Source organism: Loxodonta africana, chromosome 2 (genome assembly GCF_030014295.1).
Source record: "Loxodonta africana isolate mLoxAfr1 chromosome 2, mLoxAfr1.hap2, whole genome shotgun sequence".
Classification (NCBI taxonomy): domain Eukaryota; kingdom Metazoa; phylum Chordata; class Mammalia; order Proboscidea; family Elephantidae; genus Loxodonta; species Loxodonta africana.
This window is the reverse complement of record NC_087343.1, coordinates 20342694-20366036: the sequence shown is the minus strand read 5'-3', so window position 1 is coordinate 20366036 and position 23343 is coordinate 20342694. Positions and strand designations below refer to the sequence as shown.

The 23343-nt window shown below is 41.4% G+C and overlaps 1 protein-coding gene across 1 annotated transcript in view; it reads left to right on the top strand.

Annotated features, from left to right (window-relative positions):
• The window catches only part of MYO10 (myosin X), a 282989-nt gene that overhangs the window by 146475 nt on the left and 113171 nt on the right, over nt 1-23343 (top strand). The window contains exons 5-14 of the mRNA XM_003407874.3: nt 3189-3323; nt 4676-4800; nt 5299-5312; nt 5432-5516; nt 6100-6203; nt 17737-17866; nt 20628-20746; nt 22537-22683; nt 22862-22962; nt 23074-23140. Coding sequence (XP_003407922.3) covers nt 3189-3323; nt 4676-4800; nt 5299-5312; nt 5432-5516; nt 6100-6203; nt 17737-17866; nt 20628-20746; nt 22537-22683; nt 22862-22962; nt 23074-23140 — 1027 coding nt within the window. The remainder of the gene's footprint in view (nt 1-3188; nt 3324-4675; nt 4801-5298; nt 5313-5431; nt 5517-6099; nt 6204-17736; nt 17867-20627; nt 20747-22536; nt 22684-22861; nt 22963-23073; nt 23141-23343) is intronic.

Below are 23343 nucleotides of genomic sequence, written 5' to 3'. Positions count from 1 at the left end.
GCATCCCACAACAGTAATGACAGTCAGAATGCTGTGCCACCATCCCGCCATGCCTGGTTGTACTCTGACCATGTTCTGTTAGGCAGGTAGGCTAATTGCTGTAACAAACAGCCCCGTGTCTCGGGGGCATCACACAGGAGCGGCTCCTGGCTGGTGTCGTAGTGTGCTGTGAGTGGACGAGGGGGGGCTTGATCACTTCCATACAGGCTTCTTTGTTTTGGAGGACATGCTTCCCCAAGGGGCTCTGAGTCCCCACTGGATCCCCTCCACTGGATGGCAGACATGGAAGATAGAGAGCCCCAAGGACCACAGGAAGGGGTTTGGGCTACCAGACATGGAAGCGGCGTAGTTCCCTCTGCCAGACTCAGACATGTTGTTGCTCACCGACTGCCTGAGGGTGGCTGAAATGTAATCTTCTGTGTGCTGGGGGTGCCCGAGTGATTTGGGGAACATATAACATTGTTCTGCCTCGTATGTGTTAACTTGTCCCTTTGGTGGTTGGGTTTTTTTTTTTTTTTTAAATGATTTAATCATCAACAATTGCTAGGTAGATGCGTGTTTAAAACAAATATAGAGAATTATTTAGCTCTCTTCTGAAACACTGTCTTCCTTGGTTTCTGTCTGACTTGGCGAGCACGTTGTTGCAGAATGCCCTTGTGTGGCAGGCACTGGGCTAGTCAGGTCCCAGTTATGCCAAGATGAATGCGGAGCCCGCTGCTACGGTGGTTGTGGATGCCGATAACTGAAACCCCAGCCAAAGCTGGTCTAACTGCTGGGGCCTTATTATTTCACATAACACAAGGCAGGGCAGTTTCAGGGCTGCGGATTCAGCCACTCCTGCTTTACTCTTCTTTGCTTGTCTTGGCGTTTACTTTATGATCTCAAGACAGGTGTGGAGTCCCAGGCATTTGTTGTCTGCAGCAAGAGGATCATTTCTACCTGGTCGTGTGTGTGTGTGTGTGTGTGTGTAAACTCCCCAGAAGCACTCAGTGTGTGTGTGTGTGTGTGTGTGTGTGTAAACTCCCCAGAAGCACTCAGCACCTCGATATGACCTCCTTTGGGCTGTCATTGTGACACTGCCCATACCTAACCCTATTGCTGGCAAAGAGCACGGAATCGCTGTGGTTCCCCCTGAGGCTTCGGCACCAGCCTAACGTGGAGGGTGTCGTCCCTGAATCATTTCCTCTCTTTTGTGCCATGTATTTAATCACGCACCACATTTTCAGCTAAATTCCTCTTCCATGATAACTTCCGAGATCTCCTTGCTCTCAGCAAAGGCTCTTCCTTAGCACTCATGTATTGCTCATCTCTTTCTCTCCGCCTTTTAGCCATTATTAATGTAGCAGATTTGCCCAATTGCAAAACGCCTCTTTAAAAGTGTCAAAAAAGCAAAGCTGTCACTTTGAGGACTAAGGCGCACCTGACCCAAGCCATGGTATTTTCAGTTGCCTCGTATGTATGTGAAGGCTGGACAGTGAATAAGGAAGACTGAAGAATTGATGCCTTTGAATTATGGTGTTGGGGAAGGACTGCCAGAAGAAGGAACAAATCTGCCTTGGAAGGAGCACCACAAGAATGCTTCTTAGAAGCGAGGATGATGAAACTGTCTCGTGTACTTCAGACATATTATCAGGAAAGACCAGTCCCTGGAGAAGGGCGTCATGCTTGGTAAAGCAGAGGGTCAGCAAAAAAGAGGAAGACCCTGGACAAGATGCACTGACACGGTGGCTGCAACAGTGGGCTCAAACACAGCAACGATTGTGAGGAAGGCACAGGACTGGGCGGTGTTTCATTCTATGGTACATATGGCCGCTAGGAGCCGGAACCAACACATCAGCTAACAACACTTTGTGATAATGGAGTCCCTGGGTGGAAGAAACCGTTAAGTGCTCTACTACTAGCTGAAAGGTTAGTGGTTCAGTCCCACCCAGACAGGCCTGCCTGGCGATCTGCTTCCGAAAGGTCACAACCTTGAAAACCCTGTGGAGCACAGTTCTGCTCTGCACACATGCAGTTGCCATGAGTTGGAATCGCCTTGATGGCAGTTAACAACAACAACAAAACCTGTGAAACTGGTCGTATTGCCATACTGTTACTTATCCCCTTGGTTTTCCTCTTGCTTGTCTTGTAAGCTCCTTGACTTTTTTTACTTCTGTTCTCCCTGCAGTACTGAGCCCTGTACCTTACACAAAGTAGGGTTTCACTGCTTATGACGTAGATGGAGTTTCTCCTTCTAAACGTCTCTCATTTCCATGCTTTCTTCTCCATTTCCAACCTGGTTATACTTGTCCAGGACCTGGTCACCATATAACCTCCAGAGCTGCCGTCTTCACAGGTGACCTTGAAGGGGTCACTGTTTGGTTAGTGTCTACTGCATTTGCTTCTGAGCCATTCAGCTCAGTTTCTCAGTCCATCTGTCCCGATCTCCTCTAACATTGGTCCATCTGATGTAACCAGTCATTGGTCTCTTGCTCCTGTACACATCGTTTCCAGCTTATCTGGCCTCTCTGTTTTCATTCATTGCCCTTTTACGCAGAATTCTTCTCTTTACCCAGAATCCTCCCTTTTGTCTTTGCCCAATTGTTGTTCATCAGCCCTTCAAGGTATAACTCATACTGTATTGTCTTCTCTCATTGGTCTCCCCTGCTCTGAAGGTTTTGGGAACCAGACAGATTTAAGAGTTAGATTCCAAACTTGGACACTTAGCTGCTGCCTCCTTTGTAGTTGTATTGTGAGACCAAAATGATTTAGTCTGTGGTTGAGTACCTGCAGTTTCTTTCCTTTTTCCCTTCAGTAATATTTAGGATTTTTTTTTTTTTAACCTGATTTTAAGTTTCCCAGAAAGGTACGATTGATATGCTCATTCATTTAGCAAGTATGTGCTGAGCCAGCCACTGTTTAGTGTACATGCGTGAACAGAACAAACTTACCTTCCATGAAATGCACCCTCCATCTTACCCCCTTTACGTTAGTGGAAGTCTTTCTGTTGACTTCATATGCCGACAGAGAGGTGAGTCGACCAGGAACAGTGTGACCAGCGGTGGAACAGACTTACTCTGTCCTTTCCCTTAGCTCTTTTGAAACATTTCTGTGTCTTTGAGGAACTGGAGTGGTATTGACTAAGCTGATTTTATTTTATATTTTAATTCTACATAGATGCACAAATATCCACGTTTTGTCTTTTTCAGCGGTGAAAGTGGGGCGGGTAAGACCGAAAGCACTAAGTTGATCCTCAAGTTTTTATCAGTCATCAGTCAGCAGTCTTTGGAATTGTCCTTAAAGGAGAAGACATCCTGTGTTGAACAAGCTATTCTTGAAAGCAGGTATGTCTTTATCATTTTTCTTATTTCCAGCCAATAGGATTCACTTCCTCCATGATCTGGCTTTTTTAAGGAAGAGTTCAAATTAGTCTCTTTTCTTTTTTTCTTGACTCCTCTTTTACAATAAAATGTCCTGAGATGCACCTAGCAATTTCTGATAACGTCAGCCACATGCCCCCTGGCTGAAGCTGCTCCTGAGCCTCCATCATGGCGCCAGGCCTGAGCTGAAGATGGAGTGATGCCAAAGAATGTTCTGTAACCTTCTTCCTACTGAGAGCCCTTGACTCCAGCCTCACGGGGTTGTGAAGGGCCTGGGTTAGATAAGGGAAGACTATTGAAGTTTGTGGAAAAGAATAAAGTTGATGAGGTCTGTGGAGGCTTTGTGATGGGGAGAAATTTCACCTGCCAATCACGTGTACAAGAGGGCTTAGCAAGGAGATGAACAGGGCCGCCTTCTTCAGCTGTTTGGAGGCTCAAAACAAGCAGAAGGGGAAATGATAATAGCGTTTTTGTAGCCTGTCATGTGGCAGAAAACCAGTGATACCTTCTATGGCAATGAGCCTCGGAACTTTGAAAGAGGGCTGTATGGTGAGGTATCATCTGAAGTTTTATTTCAAATATGTGATTGCCCAATATCTCATTTGTGCCTTATGAGATTTTAGAGCTGATAGAAACTTGAGAGATCCTGTTATTTAGAGATGAGTCCAGGGTTCGGGAAACTACAGCCTGCTGCCCAAATCCTACAGTCTAGTTTTTTAAATAAAACTTTATTGGAACACAGCCGTGATAGTTTGTTTACATGTTGTGAACAGTGCCACAGTTGAGTAGTTGCAACAAAGGCTGTGTGGCCCGCAGAGCCTAAACTGTTTACTGTCTGATCCTTTATAGAGAAGATCTGCCAAGCTCTGATCTAGTCTGACACCATTTTACAGTTGGAGAAGATCCAAAGAAGTTATAAATGGCTTGCCCCAAAGGCATACAATGAATTGGTGAAATTTCCAGAACTAGAACTTTTTTGGTTTTTAGAGTATGAGTGAGTTAGGGGCGTTTTTCTGTGTAATTCCTGGCTTGGTGTATAAACACAAGCTAATTTCACAGAGGTGAACCATTGTGGTCTCTAATGCTGCCTAGCATCCTTCAGCAGGATAACCTACTGTAAGACCCTTACTCATTCAGAATGGATATGCATTAAAAACCCATTTCAGCAAGTATTTTGAAAATATATCTCAACTCCCATAGGTCTGACTGGTTTCAGATTTCTCTTACAATGGAATGTTTTGCCGTTTGTGAGAAGCACTTACTGTTTGTCTGTCTGCCCTCATTAACACACATTGCTCTCCTCCCCTCTCTCACAGCCCCATCATGGAAGCTTTCGGCAATGCCAAGACGGTGTACAACAGCAACTCCAGTCGCTTCGGGAAGTTTATTCAGCTGAACATCTGCCAGAAGGGAAATATTCAGGGCGGGAGAATTGTAGATTGTATCCTGTTTGATTTGGTTTTTGTCGATGGCCTGTGGCTCCGAATATGTTCTTGCTAATCATAAATAAGACAGAAAAAGAACATGAAACGTTTCTTTCTCTGGTTCTCTGTAGTGATTGCTCTGCTATTACTGTGCCTGGCCCTTGAATTATTCCACGACCTAAAGAACAGGCTTTCTTTTGGAAATCTCTAATATCATGCCCATAATCCAAAAAATTAGATTTATCACCAGACAGCAGATTGAACGACATGTACGGTTTGAAGTCCATTCTGTCAAATCCTCTGGCCCCTGATAGGTTCCAGCATGGGTCATGTTTGGAACTGGGTTTAGATGAAATCCTCTGTTTAGTTTGCTTGTCTTTTGGCACCTGAAGTCTCAGCATCAAAGGCACGGGGGCTGTAATGATTTGAGTATCGAAGAAGAAAAAATTAAAGACAAATTGAGCATGTCAGGTCCTTGTTTTGTTCCTTGACTTGCCATTGCTTTTCACATGAAGATTTATTAGAAAAAGTAAGTAAACATGATTTAATTCACATCTTCTTCCCTGACAACAGTTTTCCAAAATTATTGGTTTGTGCCAATTAAGCCGAGGAAACGTCTCTGAGTGTAAATATGATTTATCTTCACAGAACCGAGTAGTGAGGCAGAATTCTGGGGAAAGGAATTATCACATATTCTATGCACTGCTGGCAGGGCTAGGAGATGGAGAGAGAGGTGAGTGGGTAACCGCGGAGAAACACGTGTTAGCAACTTGTTGACTATTTAACAAAAGCACTGGGTAGCAGAAGACAGTCCACCAATCGAAGTGAAGTGTATCTGTGGGAGTACCAAAAGGCAGTTCAGTTTAGAATCAAGTCACCTAGAGAGAGAATCATCAATAGAGAAGTCTTGAATGTTTTGTGTGCTTGCTTTTGGAGTCTTGGTACATTTCTGATTTAAAAGATATTTGTGAAGCATATAAAATATATGGCAACTGGCGTTAACTTTAAGCCATGCAGAAGTAAAGCTAATTTCTAAACGTTTGATTTTTAGAAGAAAATGATAAAATTGTATTCACACCAATTACTTTTTTTCAGTGATATTTTCCAGCATTCCATTTAGTTTGATTTTAAATTCTTTCTATTTTCCTTAGATGATGATTAAAGGAGAATGCTGTTATCTTAATTAAGGACAGTAAGGGGTATCGAATTATTTATGTACTCTATTTTTGTAATACATAAGGTGACAACTCTTTGGATTTTGTTTTATCTTGGACTGCCGAGTGTCAGTGTTATCCCTTTTTTTTTTCTTTTTCTAGAAGAGTTTTATTTATCTATCCCAGAAAACTACCACTACTTGAATCAGTCTGGATGTATAGAAGACAAGACCATCAATGATCAGGAATCCTTTAAGGAAGTTATTGTAAGTTACTTTCTTATCTTTCCCTTCTTGGGAGTGGCCGATTTCACTTCTCATTTCCAAATAAAAATAAAAACAGAAGTAATTACGTTTGTGCCCATATGTAAAAACAGGTAGCTCCTTCTTGTGCTTGGTAAAGAATCAACAGGCTGAAATGGAATTCAAGGACTCTTCTTTGTTACAAAAATATTTTTAGTGTCTGTGTCGGTCAAGACAGATGGGTGGCTTACTTGAAACGGCATGTTCAGAACGTGTACCTTCCCCCTCCAAAATAAACAAAACAAAACAGTCCTAGGCTTCACACTGGGGTAAGCAGATCCCCCATTTTTTGAGCTTACAATTAGGATTACTTTTAAAAGAGGGCTCCATGGCCAAAAACAAATCCATCAGCCATTGGACCAGGCGGCCATTAGGATATCGTCCAGCTCTCATAGCCTAATTCTAATAAGAAATTCTAATTACGTGATGAAAAATAGACATCTTAAGATTTCCAATATGGAGATGCTGTGTTCTTTCTCAGTTGTTGAACAAAACAAGGACTTTGTTACAAGGTGACCTCATTTAAGAAACGTGGTCATCTAGCATTACGAGTAGACCACCTGATTGAGTCTGACCAGCGCATGTCATCAGCGTGGACTCAATCCTTTGCCGTGGCCGTGACTTGAATAATTAGATACAGTGGATTAGGATTAATTCATCATCATTCTAATCACCCTAAAGGCAGATAACATGTATTGAGCACTGACTATATGAACTTTACATGAAATAGCTGTTGCTTATAACAACCCTGAGCTATGGCTTTCCCCATCCTAAGACACGAGAGGTTGGTGACCAGCCTAACTTTACACCCACCTGGTAGTGCCGGTATCCAAATGCAGCCTAACTCCAAAACTTAGACTGTTAACCATGAAGCAGGTGCTACCTCTTTGCTGCACACTCTGGATTTTTCTTTCCTAGGGAGCTACTGTAAACCCTTGTGGCATAGTGGTTAAGTACTACGGCTGCTAACCAAAGGGTTGACAGTTCAAATCCTCCTGGCGCTCCTTGGAAACTCTATGGGGCAGTTCTGCTCTGTCCTGTAGGGTTGCTATGAGTCAGAATCGACTCAACGGCAGTGGGTTTGGTTTGGTTTGGTTAGGGTGTTACTGAAAATAGCTCTCTGTTTGGTATTCCCTTCTACTCTTCCAGATTGTTCACAAGAATGCCTTGTGAAATAGCATCAAAGTACTTTTTAATGGCTGTAGATCACAGATCGTTTCCCCATTTATGGTGTAGGTAGCCGTGTGTTGAAGATGAAATGAAAAACAGAGCAGGCTGTAATTTCATGTTTCTCTTCCCCTCGGCCTTCCTTTTAAAAGATGGCAGACTGCCCTTTATAAAGCAGAGGGTTTTTCTCATCATCTATCATTTCTTTAAAAAAAAAAAAAAAAATTCTTTTAGCTGTTAACAAAAGGTCCTCTGTCAACAGCACCTTTTGGTGTGTCCTCTGGGATGTGTGGCAATTAAGCCCTGCAAATTGCATGTTATAAAGTGTTTTCAAAGAATTTTAAATTACCCTTCCAATTTTTTTAATGATTTATTTTTTGTTGTGGTTATTGAGAATACACAGCAGAACATACACCAATTCAACGGTTTCTGCGTGTCCAATTCAGTGACATTGGTTATATTCTTTAGGTTGTACAGCCATTCTCACCCTCACTTTCTGAGTTTTTCCTCCCACATTAACATAAACTCACTGCCCCCTAAGTTTCTAATCTCTCCAGTTACTGTTGTCAGTTTGATGCCATGTAGATAGATCTTGAAATGGCACAATGCTCAAGGAAGGCATTCTTTGCCAGGTACACTAAACTATTTGGTTTTAAGAAGACTTCAGGGGATAATTTTGGTTTAAGGTTTAAAGATTATCTCTGGGTAATAGTTTTGGGGGTTTATCCAGCCTCCATGACTTCAGAATGCCTGTATTCCATGAGAATTTAAAATTCTGTTATATATTTTCTCCCTTTTGATCAAGATTCCTCTGTAGAATCTTTGATCTAAACATTCAGTATTGGTGGCTGGGCACCATCCAGTTCTTCTGGTCTCGTGGCAAAGGAGGCGGTTGTTTATGGAGGCAGTTAGCCACGTACTCCATTTCTTCCTCCTGTTCCTGACTCTCCTTCTTCCTCTGTTGCTTCAGGCGAGTAGGAACCAATTGTTGTGCCTTGGATAGTTACTTGCAAGCTTTTAAGACGCCAAGCACAACTCAAGGAACTAGGAGATAGAACAGAAGCACTAATTAGGCCAATTAACTGGGATGTCCCATGAAACTCTGACCCTACACCTCCAACCAAGAAACCAGATCCCTGTGAGGTGTTTGATTATGTATAAGCAACCTCAGCAGTTGCTCTTTTTTGTTGCTGTAAATGTATCAGGCAGCTTTTGCCAGTTCAACTTTTTAGAGGTGTACAGCTTACTGTCAGCACTTACAATAATTGGCTGTGCAGTTCTACGCTTGTTGTTGTTGTTAGGTGCCATCGAGTCAGTTCTGACTCATAGCGACCCTGTGCACAACAGAACAAAATACTGCCTGGTCCTGTACCATGCTCACAATCGTTGTTATGCTTGAGCCCATTGTTGCAGCCACTGTGTCAATCCATCTCATTAAGGGTCTTCCTCTCTTTTGTTGACACTGTACTTCACCAAGCATGATGCCCTTCTCCAGGGACTGATCTCTTGACAACATGTCTGAAGTATGTAAGACGTAGTGTCACCATCCTTGCTTCTAAGGAACATTCTGGTTGTACTTTTTCCAAGACAGATTCATTCATTCTTTTGGCAGTCTGTCTGTTTGTTCTTTTGGCAGTATATTCAATATTCTTCTCCAGCACCCCAATTCAGAGGCATCAGTTCTTTGGTCTTCCTTGTCCAGCTTTCACACGCTTATGATGCTACTGAAAATACCACGGCTTGGGTCAGGTGCACCTTAATCTTTGGGGTGACATCTTTGCTTTTCAATACTTTAAAGAAGGTCTTTTGCAGCAGATGTGCCCAATGCAATGCGTCTTTTGATTTCTTGACTGCTGCTTCCGTGGCTGTTGAAGTTCTACCCTTAATGAAGGCAATTTTTCCATCGCTATGAATTGAAATTGACTTGACAGCAGTGGGGTTTTGTTTTTTTTTTAAAGAGAAAGCCAACGTTGCATAAGCAGTAACCCCCCCTCCTTTCCCCCTCCTTCCTATCCTCCCCAATTTTGTTATGTCCTAGACTTCTCTCAAGGAACTCTGGTGGTGCAGTGGTTAAGCGCTCAACTGTTAACTGAAAGGTGGGTGATTCAAACCCACCAGCCAATCTGTGGGAGAAGGACGTGGCAGCCTGCTTCCATAAAGGTTTACAGCCTTGGAAACCCTGTGGGACTGTTCTGCTGTGTGCTGTAGGGTTACTGAGTCAGAACCCACTCTATGGCCAAGGGGGAAAGAAAGACTTCTTACTACTCAAAATTTCTCCATTCACAATTTATTATTGCCTTTGCTGAAAAGATCATGTGGTGTAGACTATATATGGAAACTCATCTTCGATGAGTTGGGAAAAGGAAGGCTAGTCTCGGGATTTGTCTTGTTACCTGCTTAAAGCTAAAGAACAGTGCTTTGTGTGAAAAGGCCTTTGCTCATGGTGACACCCCTTGTTGAGCCAAATCCGAGTTCCCCTTGACTAATCCACCAATTCACCCCCTGACCACTAGGGTGCGCATGACAGCCAGGGATCCCTTTCCCTGGAAGCGATGAGAAATTACTCTGCTGAGGTTCCTCAGTTTTCTTCTCCAGTTCTGAACTTACTAGCTACAAGTAACCATTTGAAGTTTGGCCTATTTTCAGTGAAGGCTAGTTGCTTTTTCTTTTGGGGGAGAGTGGGGAGATAATACATTTTGGCATTTGAAATCTGGTCTTATTACTAAAGGATATGTCATCTAGGAAAGAGGAAAAATTTATACATGAAATTGTTATAATAAGTGTATACAGCCAACTTATATACTATTCGTAGATCCTTAAACATGTATTTTGCAATTATGTATTTGTTTTGGTGTTGGCCTACCAGGGATTTTGATTAAAGCTTAGCAGTTTATTAAAATCAGAAATGTGATATTTTTGCTGTCATTATATAATCTTGCTCTGGTGGCTCAGTGGCTAAGAGCTGCGGCTGTTAACCAAAAGGTCAGCAGTTCGAATCCACCAGCTGCTCCTTGGAAACCCTACGGGGCAGTCCTACTCTGTCCTCTAGGGTCACTAAAAGGTCACTAGGAGCTGGAATAGACGCGACAGCAGCGGGTTTGGTTTTTTGTTTCTAGAAACTCTAAGCAATGCAGTAAGAAAGAAAGAAAAATAACATGCAACTTTTCTGAAAGAAGGAGGAAAAATATTCTTTACCATAAAAAATAAGATCGTCTCTCCTCAAACCAATCAGGATCACGAATTGAGAAAAAGTTTAAATAACTTATATCCATGAAATAAGACCCATTACAGCAAGCAAAAAACATGCTGAAGTATATTTAATAATATGGAAAAAAAATGAAAAAGGTAGGATGTCCTCGTGTGCCATCAAGTCAATTCCAACCCATAGTGACCCTGTATCACAGAGTAGAACTGCCCCGTAGGGTTTCCAAGGCGGTAAATCTTAACAGAAGCAGATTGCCACATCTTTCTCCTGTGGAGCGGCTGGTGGATTGGAACCACCGACCTTTCAGTTAGCAGCCTGGTGCTTAACTGCTATGCTACCAGGACTCCTTTAGAGACAGTAAACTATGCCAAATTCCATAGCCATTTTTTAATACAGCCTTCCAAGTTGCATTATAAATAGCTCAGTCAGGATGAAAAGCCATTTCAAGTCAATAGTAATGACCAATTTTTTTTTTTTTTTTTTGTCTGTATTTGACCCACCTGTATGGTGGCTGATGAAATGTGTGCCAGGTAACAAGGGTCTTTGATGAGTGACATTCTGTCCATTCTCTTACTCTACAAATATTGCATGTTTACAGTGTGCCTGGGCTGGGGTTGGGCTATAGTCCTAGGAGCTTGGACCCACTGGTGACCACATGGACGTTCCCGGGTTTGCGCACGGGTTTTCTGTTGGTTTGTTTACAAACAATTTATTATTTTTAATTATAGAATAGCGGGAAGCCCAAGGGCCGTGCCTGTGGCCCCTTGGTGGCAGGTCTTCCCAGCCTATGCGTATTTATAAATGCCCTTTTTAAACCCCAGGATCACACGGTACACGTGACCTTTTTGGAACATTCTCACAGTCGCAGAGTATAGTATAAAACTATGTGGAGCGTTTTTAGCAAAACGCTCATTTACAATGTAAGCTTCCTTGCAATTCGTCTTTTAGCTCACTGTTGCAAAATCACTGCAACCGGAGTGACTGGCGGCTCCTGCTACCCGTTTATGTGAACTTCTAACATGTTGGTCGGTATAAACTCTTTGGAGCAAGGCCTTTCTCAGATGGGAGCAGTGGCTGTGAACTTGACCTAGCCCCTTTCTGCACACCCCCAGGCTGCCTGTGGGCCCCCCATGTATACCCATGGGTGTTTAATGACATGCGCCTGTGTGTATTATGAGCCAATTCGTTCATCATGAGTCAGATTTTACTGAGGTTTAAAGGACTTACTTTGTACTTTAGTTTTGCCAAACTTGGAAAGAAACATTTGTCTTTTTTAGCCTTTGAAAACCTGGAGTATAAGTGTATCTTATATTATTACAACACAACTTTACATGATTTAATATAACCTAACAATTTTTTTTAACATTACATACGTAATATGAATATATCAAATTGCTTATTATTTATAATTTCCTGTGTCCAGAATAGCCTCCCCTTCCTCCATTTCAGCTACACGAGATGTTCAAGATTCACCTGAGCTCCCTTTCTCTTCTCCAGTTACACTTCCCCACACCTGACTGTCTGAGACACTTACTGAATGTAACACGTACCTTTTGGCAGCTGTTGTTAGCTGCGGTCAAGCTGACCCCTGACTCAGGGAGACCCCATGCACAATGAGATTGAATGGTTGTGATTCGTAGGGTTTTCACTGACTGATTTTTAGAAGTAGATTGCCAGGTCTTTCTTCCTAGCCTGGTCTTTCTTCCTAGCCTGTCTTAGTCCAGAAACACCCTTGATACCTGTTCAGCATCATAGCAACACACAAACCTCTACTGAAAGACAGGTGGTGGCTATGCATGGGTGCATTGGCTGGAATCAAACCCAGGTTTCCTGCATGGAAGGTGAGAATTCTACCACTGAACCAGCACTGCCCCCACCTACCCTCCTTGGCAGTGGGATACCTTAAATTTGCACCTCTTTATTTGTTTCTGGAAACCCCAGTGGCCCAGTGGTTAAGAGTTTGGCTACTAATCAGAAGGTCAGCAGTTTGAATTCACTAGGTGCTCCTTGGAAATCCTGTGGGGCAGTTCTGCCCTGTCCTGTAGAGTCGCTATGAGTCGGAATCAACTCGATGGCAACGGATTGGGTCTTTTGGGTTTCATTGCTAGTATAACGAGCTTAACTTCCTTTGCTTTTTAACAATTGAGACTGTATCATATGTTTTTCACCCCACATACGCACATTCTCAAACACCTATTTTATATTAGAGACATTTTGTACAACTTGGTGCCAGTTTATAACTAAATTGCTGTTTAGTGTTTCTGAGCTAGACTGAGAATTTCCCAGTGTTTCCAGTCTTAAGCCATGTTACTGAGAAAGTAAAATAATGATAATGCACCTCAAAGTGGCTGCTCACCCCAAAGGGGTGACGATTGCTTACTAAGAAGACAGTAGGAACACAAAGACACAGTACTTGGAGGGCCTGGCTGTTTTAGCACACCTCCCACAGGGATGGTGATAATTGGTTGCAGTTATTAAATTACCCCCTTGGTATAATTACGCAATTGCCACTGATCCCTGTACGCCTGACTAATTAACTAATTCACTTAACATTAGACTTGAAAACAAAGAAGCATGAATTTATTAATATAGTAAGCACTTTTTTATTTGTGCATTTTCCTATCTTCTCCATATACCTCTTATGTATTTTAAGGAACTATACCTAGAATTTTTTTGTGGGACGTGTTTTGATCTTTTCATTCGATGTTTTTAATTTGCTACCGTAAACTTATTTTTAGATATCCTTTTTCATTTTAGTATTTTACAAAGTCCAGGGAGATGACTGAGATAGTGAGGATTTCCATGTCTGTGGTCATTCTGGGGTTAGAAGCATGTTATAAATTAGTTTTGGATATGTCTTGTAATATAGGAGGAAAAGTTTAATTACAGGGAGGAAAAACATCAGCCTTTACATTATAATTACTTCCTGGGCATAGGGTGTATTTACTTAATAATTATTTTGCTGGTATTTAATTTGGTCTTTAACACCATATTAAAAATCTGGAAAGTAAGAAATTATTCTACATTTCTAACCATATTTTTTTTGTTTTTAACTTTTGCAATAAGGCACTGATACGTATCTTTAAATTGGAGTAATTATTTTCTTTTTGGCATTTTGTTTTCATTGTAAAGCTCTTGACTAATATCATTTCTTAGTCTTTGCATCAATTTCTGTGCGTACCCATGAAATGGTGGTCTTTCCACCTTTGAATAAATGATTCGTGGTCTTTTTATTTTTTATAATCAACTTTATTTAGACCTTACGTACATATAATAAGGTGTTCCTGTTTAAAGTGTACAGTAAATGAGTTTTGAATTTACACACCCACATAATTACAACCATAATCAAGATACAGGACATTTCCACTCCCTAAAAGTTCTTTTCTACCCCTTCCTAGACCATTTCTGCCGACCTACCCAATGCATGACCCTAAGAAGCCACCGATGTGTGTTCAGTCACTGTAGTGTGAAGGAGCCCTGGTGGTGGAGTGGGTATGCACTTGGCTGCTAACTGAAAGGTTGGCAGTTGGAACCCACCAGCCACTCTGTGGGAGGAAGATGTGGCAGTCTGCTTCCATAAGATCACAGCTTTGGAAACCTTGGGGGACAGCTCTACTCTGTCCCACAGGGTCGTTGGGAGTCAGAATTGACTAAGCGACAGCGGGTTTGGTTTGGTCACTCTAGTAGAGATCTGTCTTAAATTTCATGTACGTAGAATTATACAGTATGACCTCTTCTGTGTCTAGCTTCTTGTCATCCATGTGTTGGGTGTGTCACTATCCATTCCTTTTTTATTGAGTAGTGTGTCATTGCATGTACAGCCGTTTGTTTATCCGTGCACCACTGATGGTTCCATTTTTCTTTGTAAAACTATTAACAACAACATTACAAACATGACAGAATGTAGTGTTTCTGAGCCTCCACTAACACTGTTATCAGTTTTTCAAAGTTTCTTCTCAACCGTCACACACGTTCTAATTTTTTTTAAATAATTATAGCTTCAAAAATATAATTTTTTACATAAGGTTATCATAAATATGGAGCCCTGGTGGCACAGTGGTTAAGAGCTTGGCTGCTAACCAAAAGGTCAGCAATTTGAATCCACCAGCCGCTTCTTGGAAACTCTATGGGGCAGTTCTAGTCTGTCCTATAAAGTTCCTGTGAGTCACAATCAACTCAAAGGCAATGCTTTTTTTAATCATAAATATAATTTTCTGTGTATTGTGGCTATTTGCCATCAAGTCATTTCCAAGGCATGGCGACCCCGTGTGTGCAGAGTAGAACTGCTCTATAGGGTTTTCCAGGCTGTGACCTTTTGGAAGTACATGGCCAGGCCTGTCTTCTGAGGCACCTTGGGGTGGGTTCAAACCGCCACCTTCCAGCTGGTAGTCGAGTGCATAACTATTTGTGCCACTGAGAAGCTCCTGTTTCTATATAATATTTATTATTTTCTTTAAAAAGGATACAATATTCTAACAGGTTTATTTACTATATTTGACTTATCTAATTGTAGGATAGAATTTTTTTCCTCTCTTACTCTTCTTAAGATAGCACTCAGTGAGTATTTTATAAATAAAGCATTTTTTTTTTCTACTTTCAAGGTTTTTCTTGGGACAAATGCCCGATACTGACATTAAACCCGTTGCCATGGAGTTGACCCCAATTTATAGCAACCCTATATTGACGTTATTGGATATTGAAGACTTCTGTTTTCCATTTACATCCTTAGAAAGCAGTAGAGTTGGGTGGATGATACGCTTCTAGACTTTGGATTAGATGGGCTGGCTTTGAATCTCGGTGTAACCCAGAAGGTTGTTTAATCTCTCTGAATATTCATGTTTTTGCTTTTTTCCAGATATTAAAATTATAAGAAATTTTTCTTATATGGCCTAGCACAATGCTGTCATATAATCATGGTAGTTTCCAAGATGATTATACTAATTTATAGTACCATCAACAAGTGCGTAACTGTACCCATTTTGCCGATTATTCGGGTTATCATTCAGAAATTTTTTTGCTGTATTAGGACTAGCAAACTCAGATTTACTCTAATTTGCACATCTTTGAGGAAAGCATTTCTTGTGGACTTCCATTTCCTCCTATGAGAATTGCCTATTTTTATTCTTTTCTCGTGTATCTTTAAGCATGGCTATTAGTCCTTCCCTTCTAATTTTTTCAGAAATGTTTTCCTGTCTATTGTTTGACATTTTTTTTTCTGACTTTATTGTCTGCTCCTTATAAAGAAATTAAACTTTTCACATATGAAAGTTGCCAGTTGTTTCCTCTTAGAATTTCTCTTGCTGCAAAGCCCTGTACGGTTTCCTTCTTCTGGGGCTCCTGTGATCATTGTGGAGCCCTGGTGGCTCACGGGTTAAGAGCTCCACTGCTAACCAAAAGGTTGGCAGTTCAGATCCACCAGCTAGCTGCTCCTTGGAAACCCTATGGGGCAGTTCTATTCTGTCCTATAGAGTCCCTATAGGGTCGCTATGAGTTGGAACCTACTTGATGGCACCTAACAACAGTGGTCATCGTAGTGATTTGGAACCCGAGTTCTCTTTGTAGCGAGTTCTCATCAGGTTTGCCAACAGTTCTGCCCTTGGTTGTTTTGTTTTGTTGTTTAGCTTTTTTTCTCACAGGAACGTGGCTCCTCAGTCACAATAGAAAATGAGTAAATCTTACAGATCAGTCAGAGAACACCTGGCTCAAGTTGTTTAGATACTTGTTGTTGTTTATTTTCCTCCAGACTTTAATATGTTAATTTCTTTTACTATCCAGAGAGAAGACACATAGGCCAAGATAAGACCTTAGAAATCCTTTGGGGAAATTAAAAATGGAGATGTGATGAATGTCTGGGGAAGACAGGTCCAGATCTATTTAGATTTTCTGTCAGTATCTGTTATAAAAGGATTGAAAGACCGTCTGATCTCTAGAGTGCCTGTTTGAGAATTTTAATCCGCCTACCTGGGACCATTGAGACAAGGCCCAGAGTTTTACGCTAGAGGAGTCTTGTGAAATGTTATCCCCCTAACCCCAAAGCTCAAAGTAACTCATAGCAAGACTATCGGACAGAGTAGAACTGCCCCATAGGGTTTCCTAGGCTGTAATCTTTACAGGAGCACATCCCCAGGTCTTTTCTCCTGCAGAGCTGGTGGTAGGCTCTCACTGCTGACCTTTTGGTTAGCAGCTGAGTGACTCACCATTGCGCCACCAAGGCTCCTTAGGGTCGCTGTGGTCAGAATCAACTGGACAGCACACAACAGCAACCACCTCCCAACGTTGTTATGTGTGAAAAGAATAAATGTTTCATTGTGCTTTGCTATCTGTAGGTGAAAATATTTCTTTGTCACTATTATTACTGTGACTCCCTGAGTGTAATTCTTCCGTGGTATATACATAGGAGGCTTGTACATAATTAGGCGTTTATTTTTATTCCATTGACTGAGTTATTATTATTGCACATCCTACAATTCTTTGCTATTATTTCTCTTCTTTTATAAGTGACATCGCTGGGTAGCGCAAGTGGTTAACATACTTGATTGCAAACCGAAAGGCTAAAAGTTTGAGTCCACCCAGCAGTGCCTTGGAAGAAAGGCCTGGTGATCTGCTTCTGAAAATCAGCCATGGAAAGCCTTGTGGAGCACAGTTCTACTCTGACACACGTTAGGCCTCCATGAGTCAAAGTCCGCTTGACAACTGTGTTTTGTTCTGTTTTGTGTGTACCTGTGTAAACACTTTATCTTTTTAAAAATGAGTCATTACACGTGAGACTCTGTTGGCATCTCCTGTCTGGAGGGGAGATGAGAGGACAGAGAGGGTCAGAAGCTGGCTGAGTGGACACGAAAAGAGAGAATGGAGGGAAGGAGTGTGCTGTCTCATTAGGGGGAGAGCAATTAGGAGTATATAGCAAGGTGTCTACAAATTTTTGTATGAGAGACTAACTTGATTTGTAAACTTTCATTTAAAGCACAATAAAATTTTTTTAAAAAATGAGTCATTACATATCTATTTCTTAGGTTCTTTCCTCTAGACCATCACCTAATAATTTTTTTGAGTAATGAGCATTTTTCATTGTCTTCAGTGTGAAAAGGCAACGTTCAAAAAAGGAATGCATTTATTTTCTTCTAGAAGGCAATGGGAGTAATGCAGTTCACCAAGGAGGAAGTTCGGGAAGTTTTGAGGTTGCTTGCTGGTATATTGCATCTTGGGAACATAGAATTCATCACTGCTGGTGGGGCACAGGTTTCTTTCAAAACAGGTAAACTTCCTCCCTCCCTTCCTCCCTCTCTTCCTCCCTCTCTCTTTTTTTCTGTCTTTCTCCCCCCTCCTTTTCCCCTCCTTCCCTCCCTCTCTCCCTTTCCAGGGAAGCTGTTTCCTCCTAGGAAACTTTAAATACTAAAAGCCATGTGCAACATAGAATGTTAGGGTTTATACCCTTATTCATTCTTGACACTGAGTAGTAATACAATTGAGATACTAATTTATGTTCTTTGGTTCTGCTTGAAAAAAAAATGTGATTTCATTATAATGTTATAGGGGACTAGGAATGTTGGCTCATGAAATGATTATAGGTTCTCTCACATGGCTGTATCCACAGCTGTTTCTCTGACTGTATTGTTGCTGACTTAGTGTGGGTCTCTGGAAAGCTGGGATTATAAGAATAGAGCAGAGGGTTAGGAAACGTCTAAATAAGGTTTTGTTGGAACACACCCATTCATTTATGACAGTCTGTGGCTACTTTCACACCACACCTGCAGAGTTGAGTGGGTGCAACAAAGAACCGTATGGCCTGCAAGACCTAAAACCTTTACTGAGTGATCCTTTATGGGAAAAGTTTTCTGCCCCTGGCATAGAAGGCTACAGAACTTTCACTGTATCTGATACAAAATGTCAGGTAATAAAAGGTCAAAGGGTATGAAAATTATTATTGAATGGGATGGGGGCTGTGTTCTCATTTTCACTAAGAAATTAGGGAAATGGTTCAAATAAGTGAAAATAGGAGCAACAAAGATTAGCTATAGAAAACATACTATGAGTCGGCTGACAAACTGTCTTGGTTTGCCTAAGACTTTCCTGGTTTTAGCATGAAAGTCTCATGTCCCAGGAAACTCCTCATTGTCAGGCACCACTCCATTGATTGAGTGGTGGCATGGTATAATGGTTCACTCCAGGCTGCCTGGGTTCCTAGCTCTGCCACAAGCCCTGTTTCCTTGGATAGGTTATTTATCCCCTTGGCACCAGCGACTTCTTGTCTATGAAATGTCTCCGATAAGTTGTCATGATTAAATGAGTTAAAACACATATAAAAAAACACCTATAGCTATTGTTATAGATTGAACTGTGTCCCCCAAAAACATGTGTCAACTTGGCTAGACCATGATTCCCAGTATTGTGTGGCTGTCCACCATTTTGTGATCTGATGTGATTATCCTCATCACATCCCATGAGGGACCTCATGCCACCAAGAATGAAGAACCAGGGGAGGAACATGTCATTGGACTGAGAAGCTCCTAGACCAGAGGAAGATTGATGACAAGGGCCCTCCCCCTGAGTCAACAGAGAGAAAGCCTTCCCCTGGAGCTGGCACCCTGAATTTGGACTTAAAGCCTCCTAGACTGTGGAAGAATAAATTCTCTTTGTTAAAGCCGTCCATTTGTGGTATTTCTCTCATAGCAGCACTGGATAACTAAGACACCTTATATCAACTGTCATTGTCCTGAAATGAATTACGTGTTTTTGTTTTTGTTTTTTTAATTTTCTGACAGAAGCAATATGTAAAGGTAGAGAAGCTGGGGATGGGATGAGTTCAAGTTCAGAGGAGGAGCCTGGTTCTCTCAATCAGTAGTTCTCAAACATTTTGCTCCCAGGACCTCTCATTATTTTTTAGCTTTTAATTTATTTTGTTGTATTTTTTGTCATTGAGAATATACACAGCAGAATGTAGAGCAATTCAGCAATTTCTACATGTACAATTTAGTGACACTGATTACCCTCTTCAAGTTATACAACCATTCTCACCCTCCTTTTTGAATTACTCCTCCCCCGTTAACCTGAAGTTACCGCCCCCTAAGTTTCCCATCTAATCTTTCAAGTTGCTCTTGTCAATTCGATCCCATGTAGGTAGCTCTTGAAAGAGCACTGTGCTCAAGGCAGACATTCTTTACTACTAGTTAAGCTAAACTATTGTTCGGTTTAAAAAAGACTTGAGGAGATATTTTTGTTTTAAGGTTTAAAGGTTATCTGAGGGCAATTACCCTGAGGGTTCATCCTGCCTCCGTGGCTCCAGAAAGTCTGGGGAAAATGCAGAACAGAACCTCTTAATGTTCTTAAACTTCTTTGAGGACCCCGAAGAGCTTTTGTGTATGTGGATTATAGCTATTGATGTTTACCATATTAAAAATTAAAATGGATGCATTTTTTAAAAAGACTCATTTAATTGCTTTAAAAATAACTTTAGTAAACACATTGCATATTAAAATAAATACCATATTTTTATTTAAAAACTATTATTTTCCAAATCAAAAAATCAGTGAGAAGAGGGACACTGGTCTACATTTTTGCAGATGTCTTTAATGCCTGGTATAGAAGAAGACAACTGGATTCTGCTTCTGCATTCTATTGGTTGAGCTATCTCGTGTCATGTAGGCTCTGCAAAACTCTTCTGTATACTGGGGAGAAGAGGATAATAAAAAAGAGGATAACAGCTTAGTGTTATTAATGAAAATTGCTTTGACCTCACAGACCCCTTGTAGGACCCTGGGGAATGTCCACAGGGTCACCAGACTCCACTTTGTCTAAGCACCAGGTTTTCTGCGATTAACCTAGGATTCACTAAGGGAACGACTAACTTCCCAATAAAATGTGTGTTCTGTGAATTCTGCCTGAAGAGATTCAGGAATGTTCTTTGCTTTAAGGTATCGAGTGTGTAGTTGGCTTTGAACCCATTTGGGCCCAGCAGCCTGTTCCTTCTTGGGGGCCATGGGTTCCACACTTGTTTTCTCCTATCCTTTCGTTGACAGCTCTGGGCAGGTCTGCAGAGTTGCTTGGGCTGGACTCAACGCAGCTGACGGACGCGCTGACCCAGAGATCCATGATCCTCAGGGGGGAGGAGATCCTCACGCCTCTCAACGTCCAGCAGGTACACGTGCTTGGCCATAAATGCTGTTTTCCCACATACTCCTGGGTTTTCCCATCCACAGCTTTGATTAGAATAAGTAACTACAAGGAGCCACTCAAGTGAGTTATGCAGGCACTTAAAAGAAGAGAAAGATTAAGAAAGAACTGTAGGATGCTCAGAGATGACCCAGTCAGTGAAATAAAAATAAATACCTGCATTGTGTTCAAGCCTCCTATTTATGTTGTGAAGGAATTATACTTAGGGACTGTAATGACGGTGGTCAAAAAATAAAGCTCTCTATAGATAGCAGAGCATAATGGAATGTTATCCAAGTATTGGAGGGAATAGACAAAGCTGACGAATAGCTTCCCAAGAGATACTATAGTGAGGTGTTTATGAGAACAAGCAGATTGCTTGAGTTCGAGTCTTGACCCACGCACTTACTGCTGTCTGTTCTTGGAAAAAGGAGCCCTGGAGACACAGTGGTTAAGTGCTTGTCTACTAACCAAAAAATCAGCAGTTTGAACCCACCAGCCACTCTGTGGGAGAAAAGACCTTGCGATCTGCTCCTGTAAAGATTACAGCCTACAAACCCTGTGGGGCAGTTCTACTCTGGCCTGCAGGGTCACTGTGAGGCAGAAATGACTCGACAGCATTCAGTGACAGTTCTCGAGAAAGTTATTTACTGTACTTCAGCCTCCTCCTGTATAAGACAAGAATAACTATCCTCCCTACTTCACTGGGTTCTTGTAAGAATTAAAATATAAAATAAATGCTGAGTACTTTGTATCTAGCAGAGGAAGCAATAAACATTAGGTATAATATCCTATTTTTTAATTATTAAAATTAAAATTACTGTTGATGAAAACATTACCACAGAATGGTGTATTTTTTATTTTTTCCTCTGCTACTGCTTTCAACCAGTTTATATCTGCTACCCCTTCTAAGGAAGGTCTAGTGGCGCAGTGGTTAAAGCACCTGGCTGCCAACAAAAAGGTCAGCTGTTTGAACACACCAGCTGCTCCGTGGGAGAAAGATGGGGCAATCTGCTTCCGTAAAGCTTTACAGCCTTGGAAACTCAGTGGAACGGTTCTACTCTGTCCAGTAGGGTCACTATGAGTCAGAACTGACTCAGTGATGGTGGGTTTTTGGTACCCTTTCTAATACCTGCTTTGGGATCAGGTAAGTAAAAATGCTAACCATATCATGAAGAAAACTTTTATGTACTTAAGTGGAATGTAAGAAAATGCTGATAATGAAAAAAAGTCAGACTTTAATTGTTTTAAACTGAATAAAAGATGTACTGGTGTATATAGGTTTAGATGCTTTCTTTTATATGACTCAACATAGAAAGTTGGATTTAGAAGTTCGATATTTAAAGGAATTCTTGATGAATCTTACTGTAAAGTAAATAAGCTAATTCCACTTGATCCTTTCTGTAGACGTCTGTATTTTCCTAGATGGTATTGATTTTATCAGGAGCCTCTAGCTGGTATAAACAACTAGTGCACTTGGTTGCTGACCAAAAGGTTAGAGGTTCAAGTCCACCCAGAGGCACTTGGAAGAAAGGCCTGGCAACCTACTGAAAAATCAGCCACTGGAAACCCTATGGAGCAAAGTTCTACTCTGACACGCGTGGGGTGGCCAAGAGTTGGAGATGACTGGGCGGCAACTGGTCGTTCCTGATTTTAACGTCAAGCGCTCCCCCGTGACACCTGTTGAGTGCCTGTATCTGGCCAGCGCGGCCAGGACGGACTTGCCGCCTGGGTTTCCTACAGTAGACAGGGTCTGCAGGTTCCCTCTCCCCACAGGCAGTGGACAGCAGAGACTCGTTGGCCATGGCACTTTACGCACGCTGCTTCGAGTGGGTGATTAAGAAGACCAACAGCAGGATCAAAGGCAAAGATGACTTTAAATCTATTGGCATCCTTGACATCTTTGGATTTGAAAACTTTGAGGTATGCATCAGAAGAGTGGGGTGTTAAATTCTCTTCTGTCCATTTATTAGCTGGTATTAGGTAAATCTCTAGAAATAAACATTGGTATTATTCTCTGTGGATTTTTTTTTTTACCTTTTCTTCACGTTTATAAGTATTAGTGAGGGCACTAAAAACATCTGTCGAATGTCCCCCTTAGGTTAATCACTTTGAGCAGTTCAATATAAACTACGCAAATGAGAAACTTCAGGAATATTTCAACAAGCACATTTTTTCTTTAGAACAACTAGAATATAGCAGGTAAGTGCTCATAGAATTCCATTTCAGAAATTTTTGTTTTAATCAAGAGCCAAATTAGGTAGTTTTAAAGTTGCACCTTAGCTGAACTTGCCCTGTTTAATCGTTCTACAGGGAAGGATTAGTGTGGGAAGACATTGACTGGATAGACAATGGAGAATGCCTCGACTTAATTGAGAAGGTAACAAGTTGTGGAATGGTTACAGTCCCTAGGGTGTCCAGCTGGGCTGATTCACATTGATGGGAACAAAACAGCTTGTGCAAACACGAACGTCAAAGAAGTGAATGTTTAGAACACAATGGACCATTTAATGTGCAAGGTTGAATTTAAATACTTGGCCGCTTCAAGCCTATTGTCTCATTAGACTCCATATTTTAGAGTCA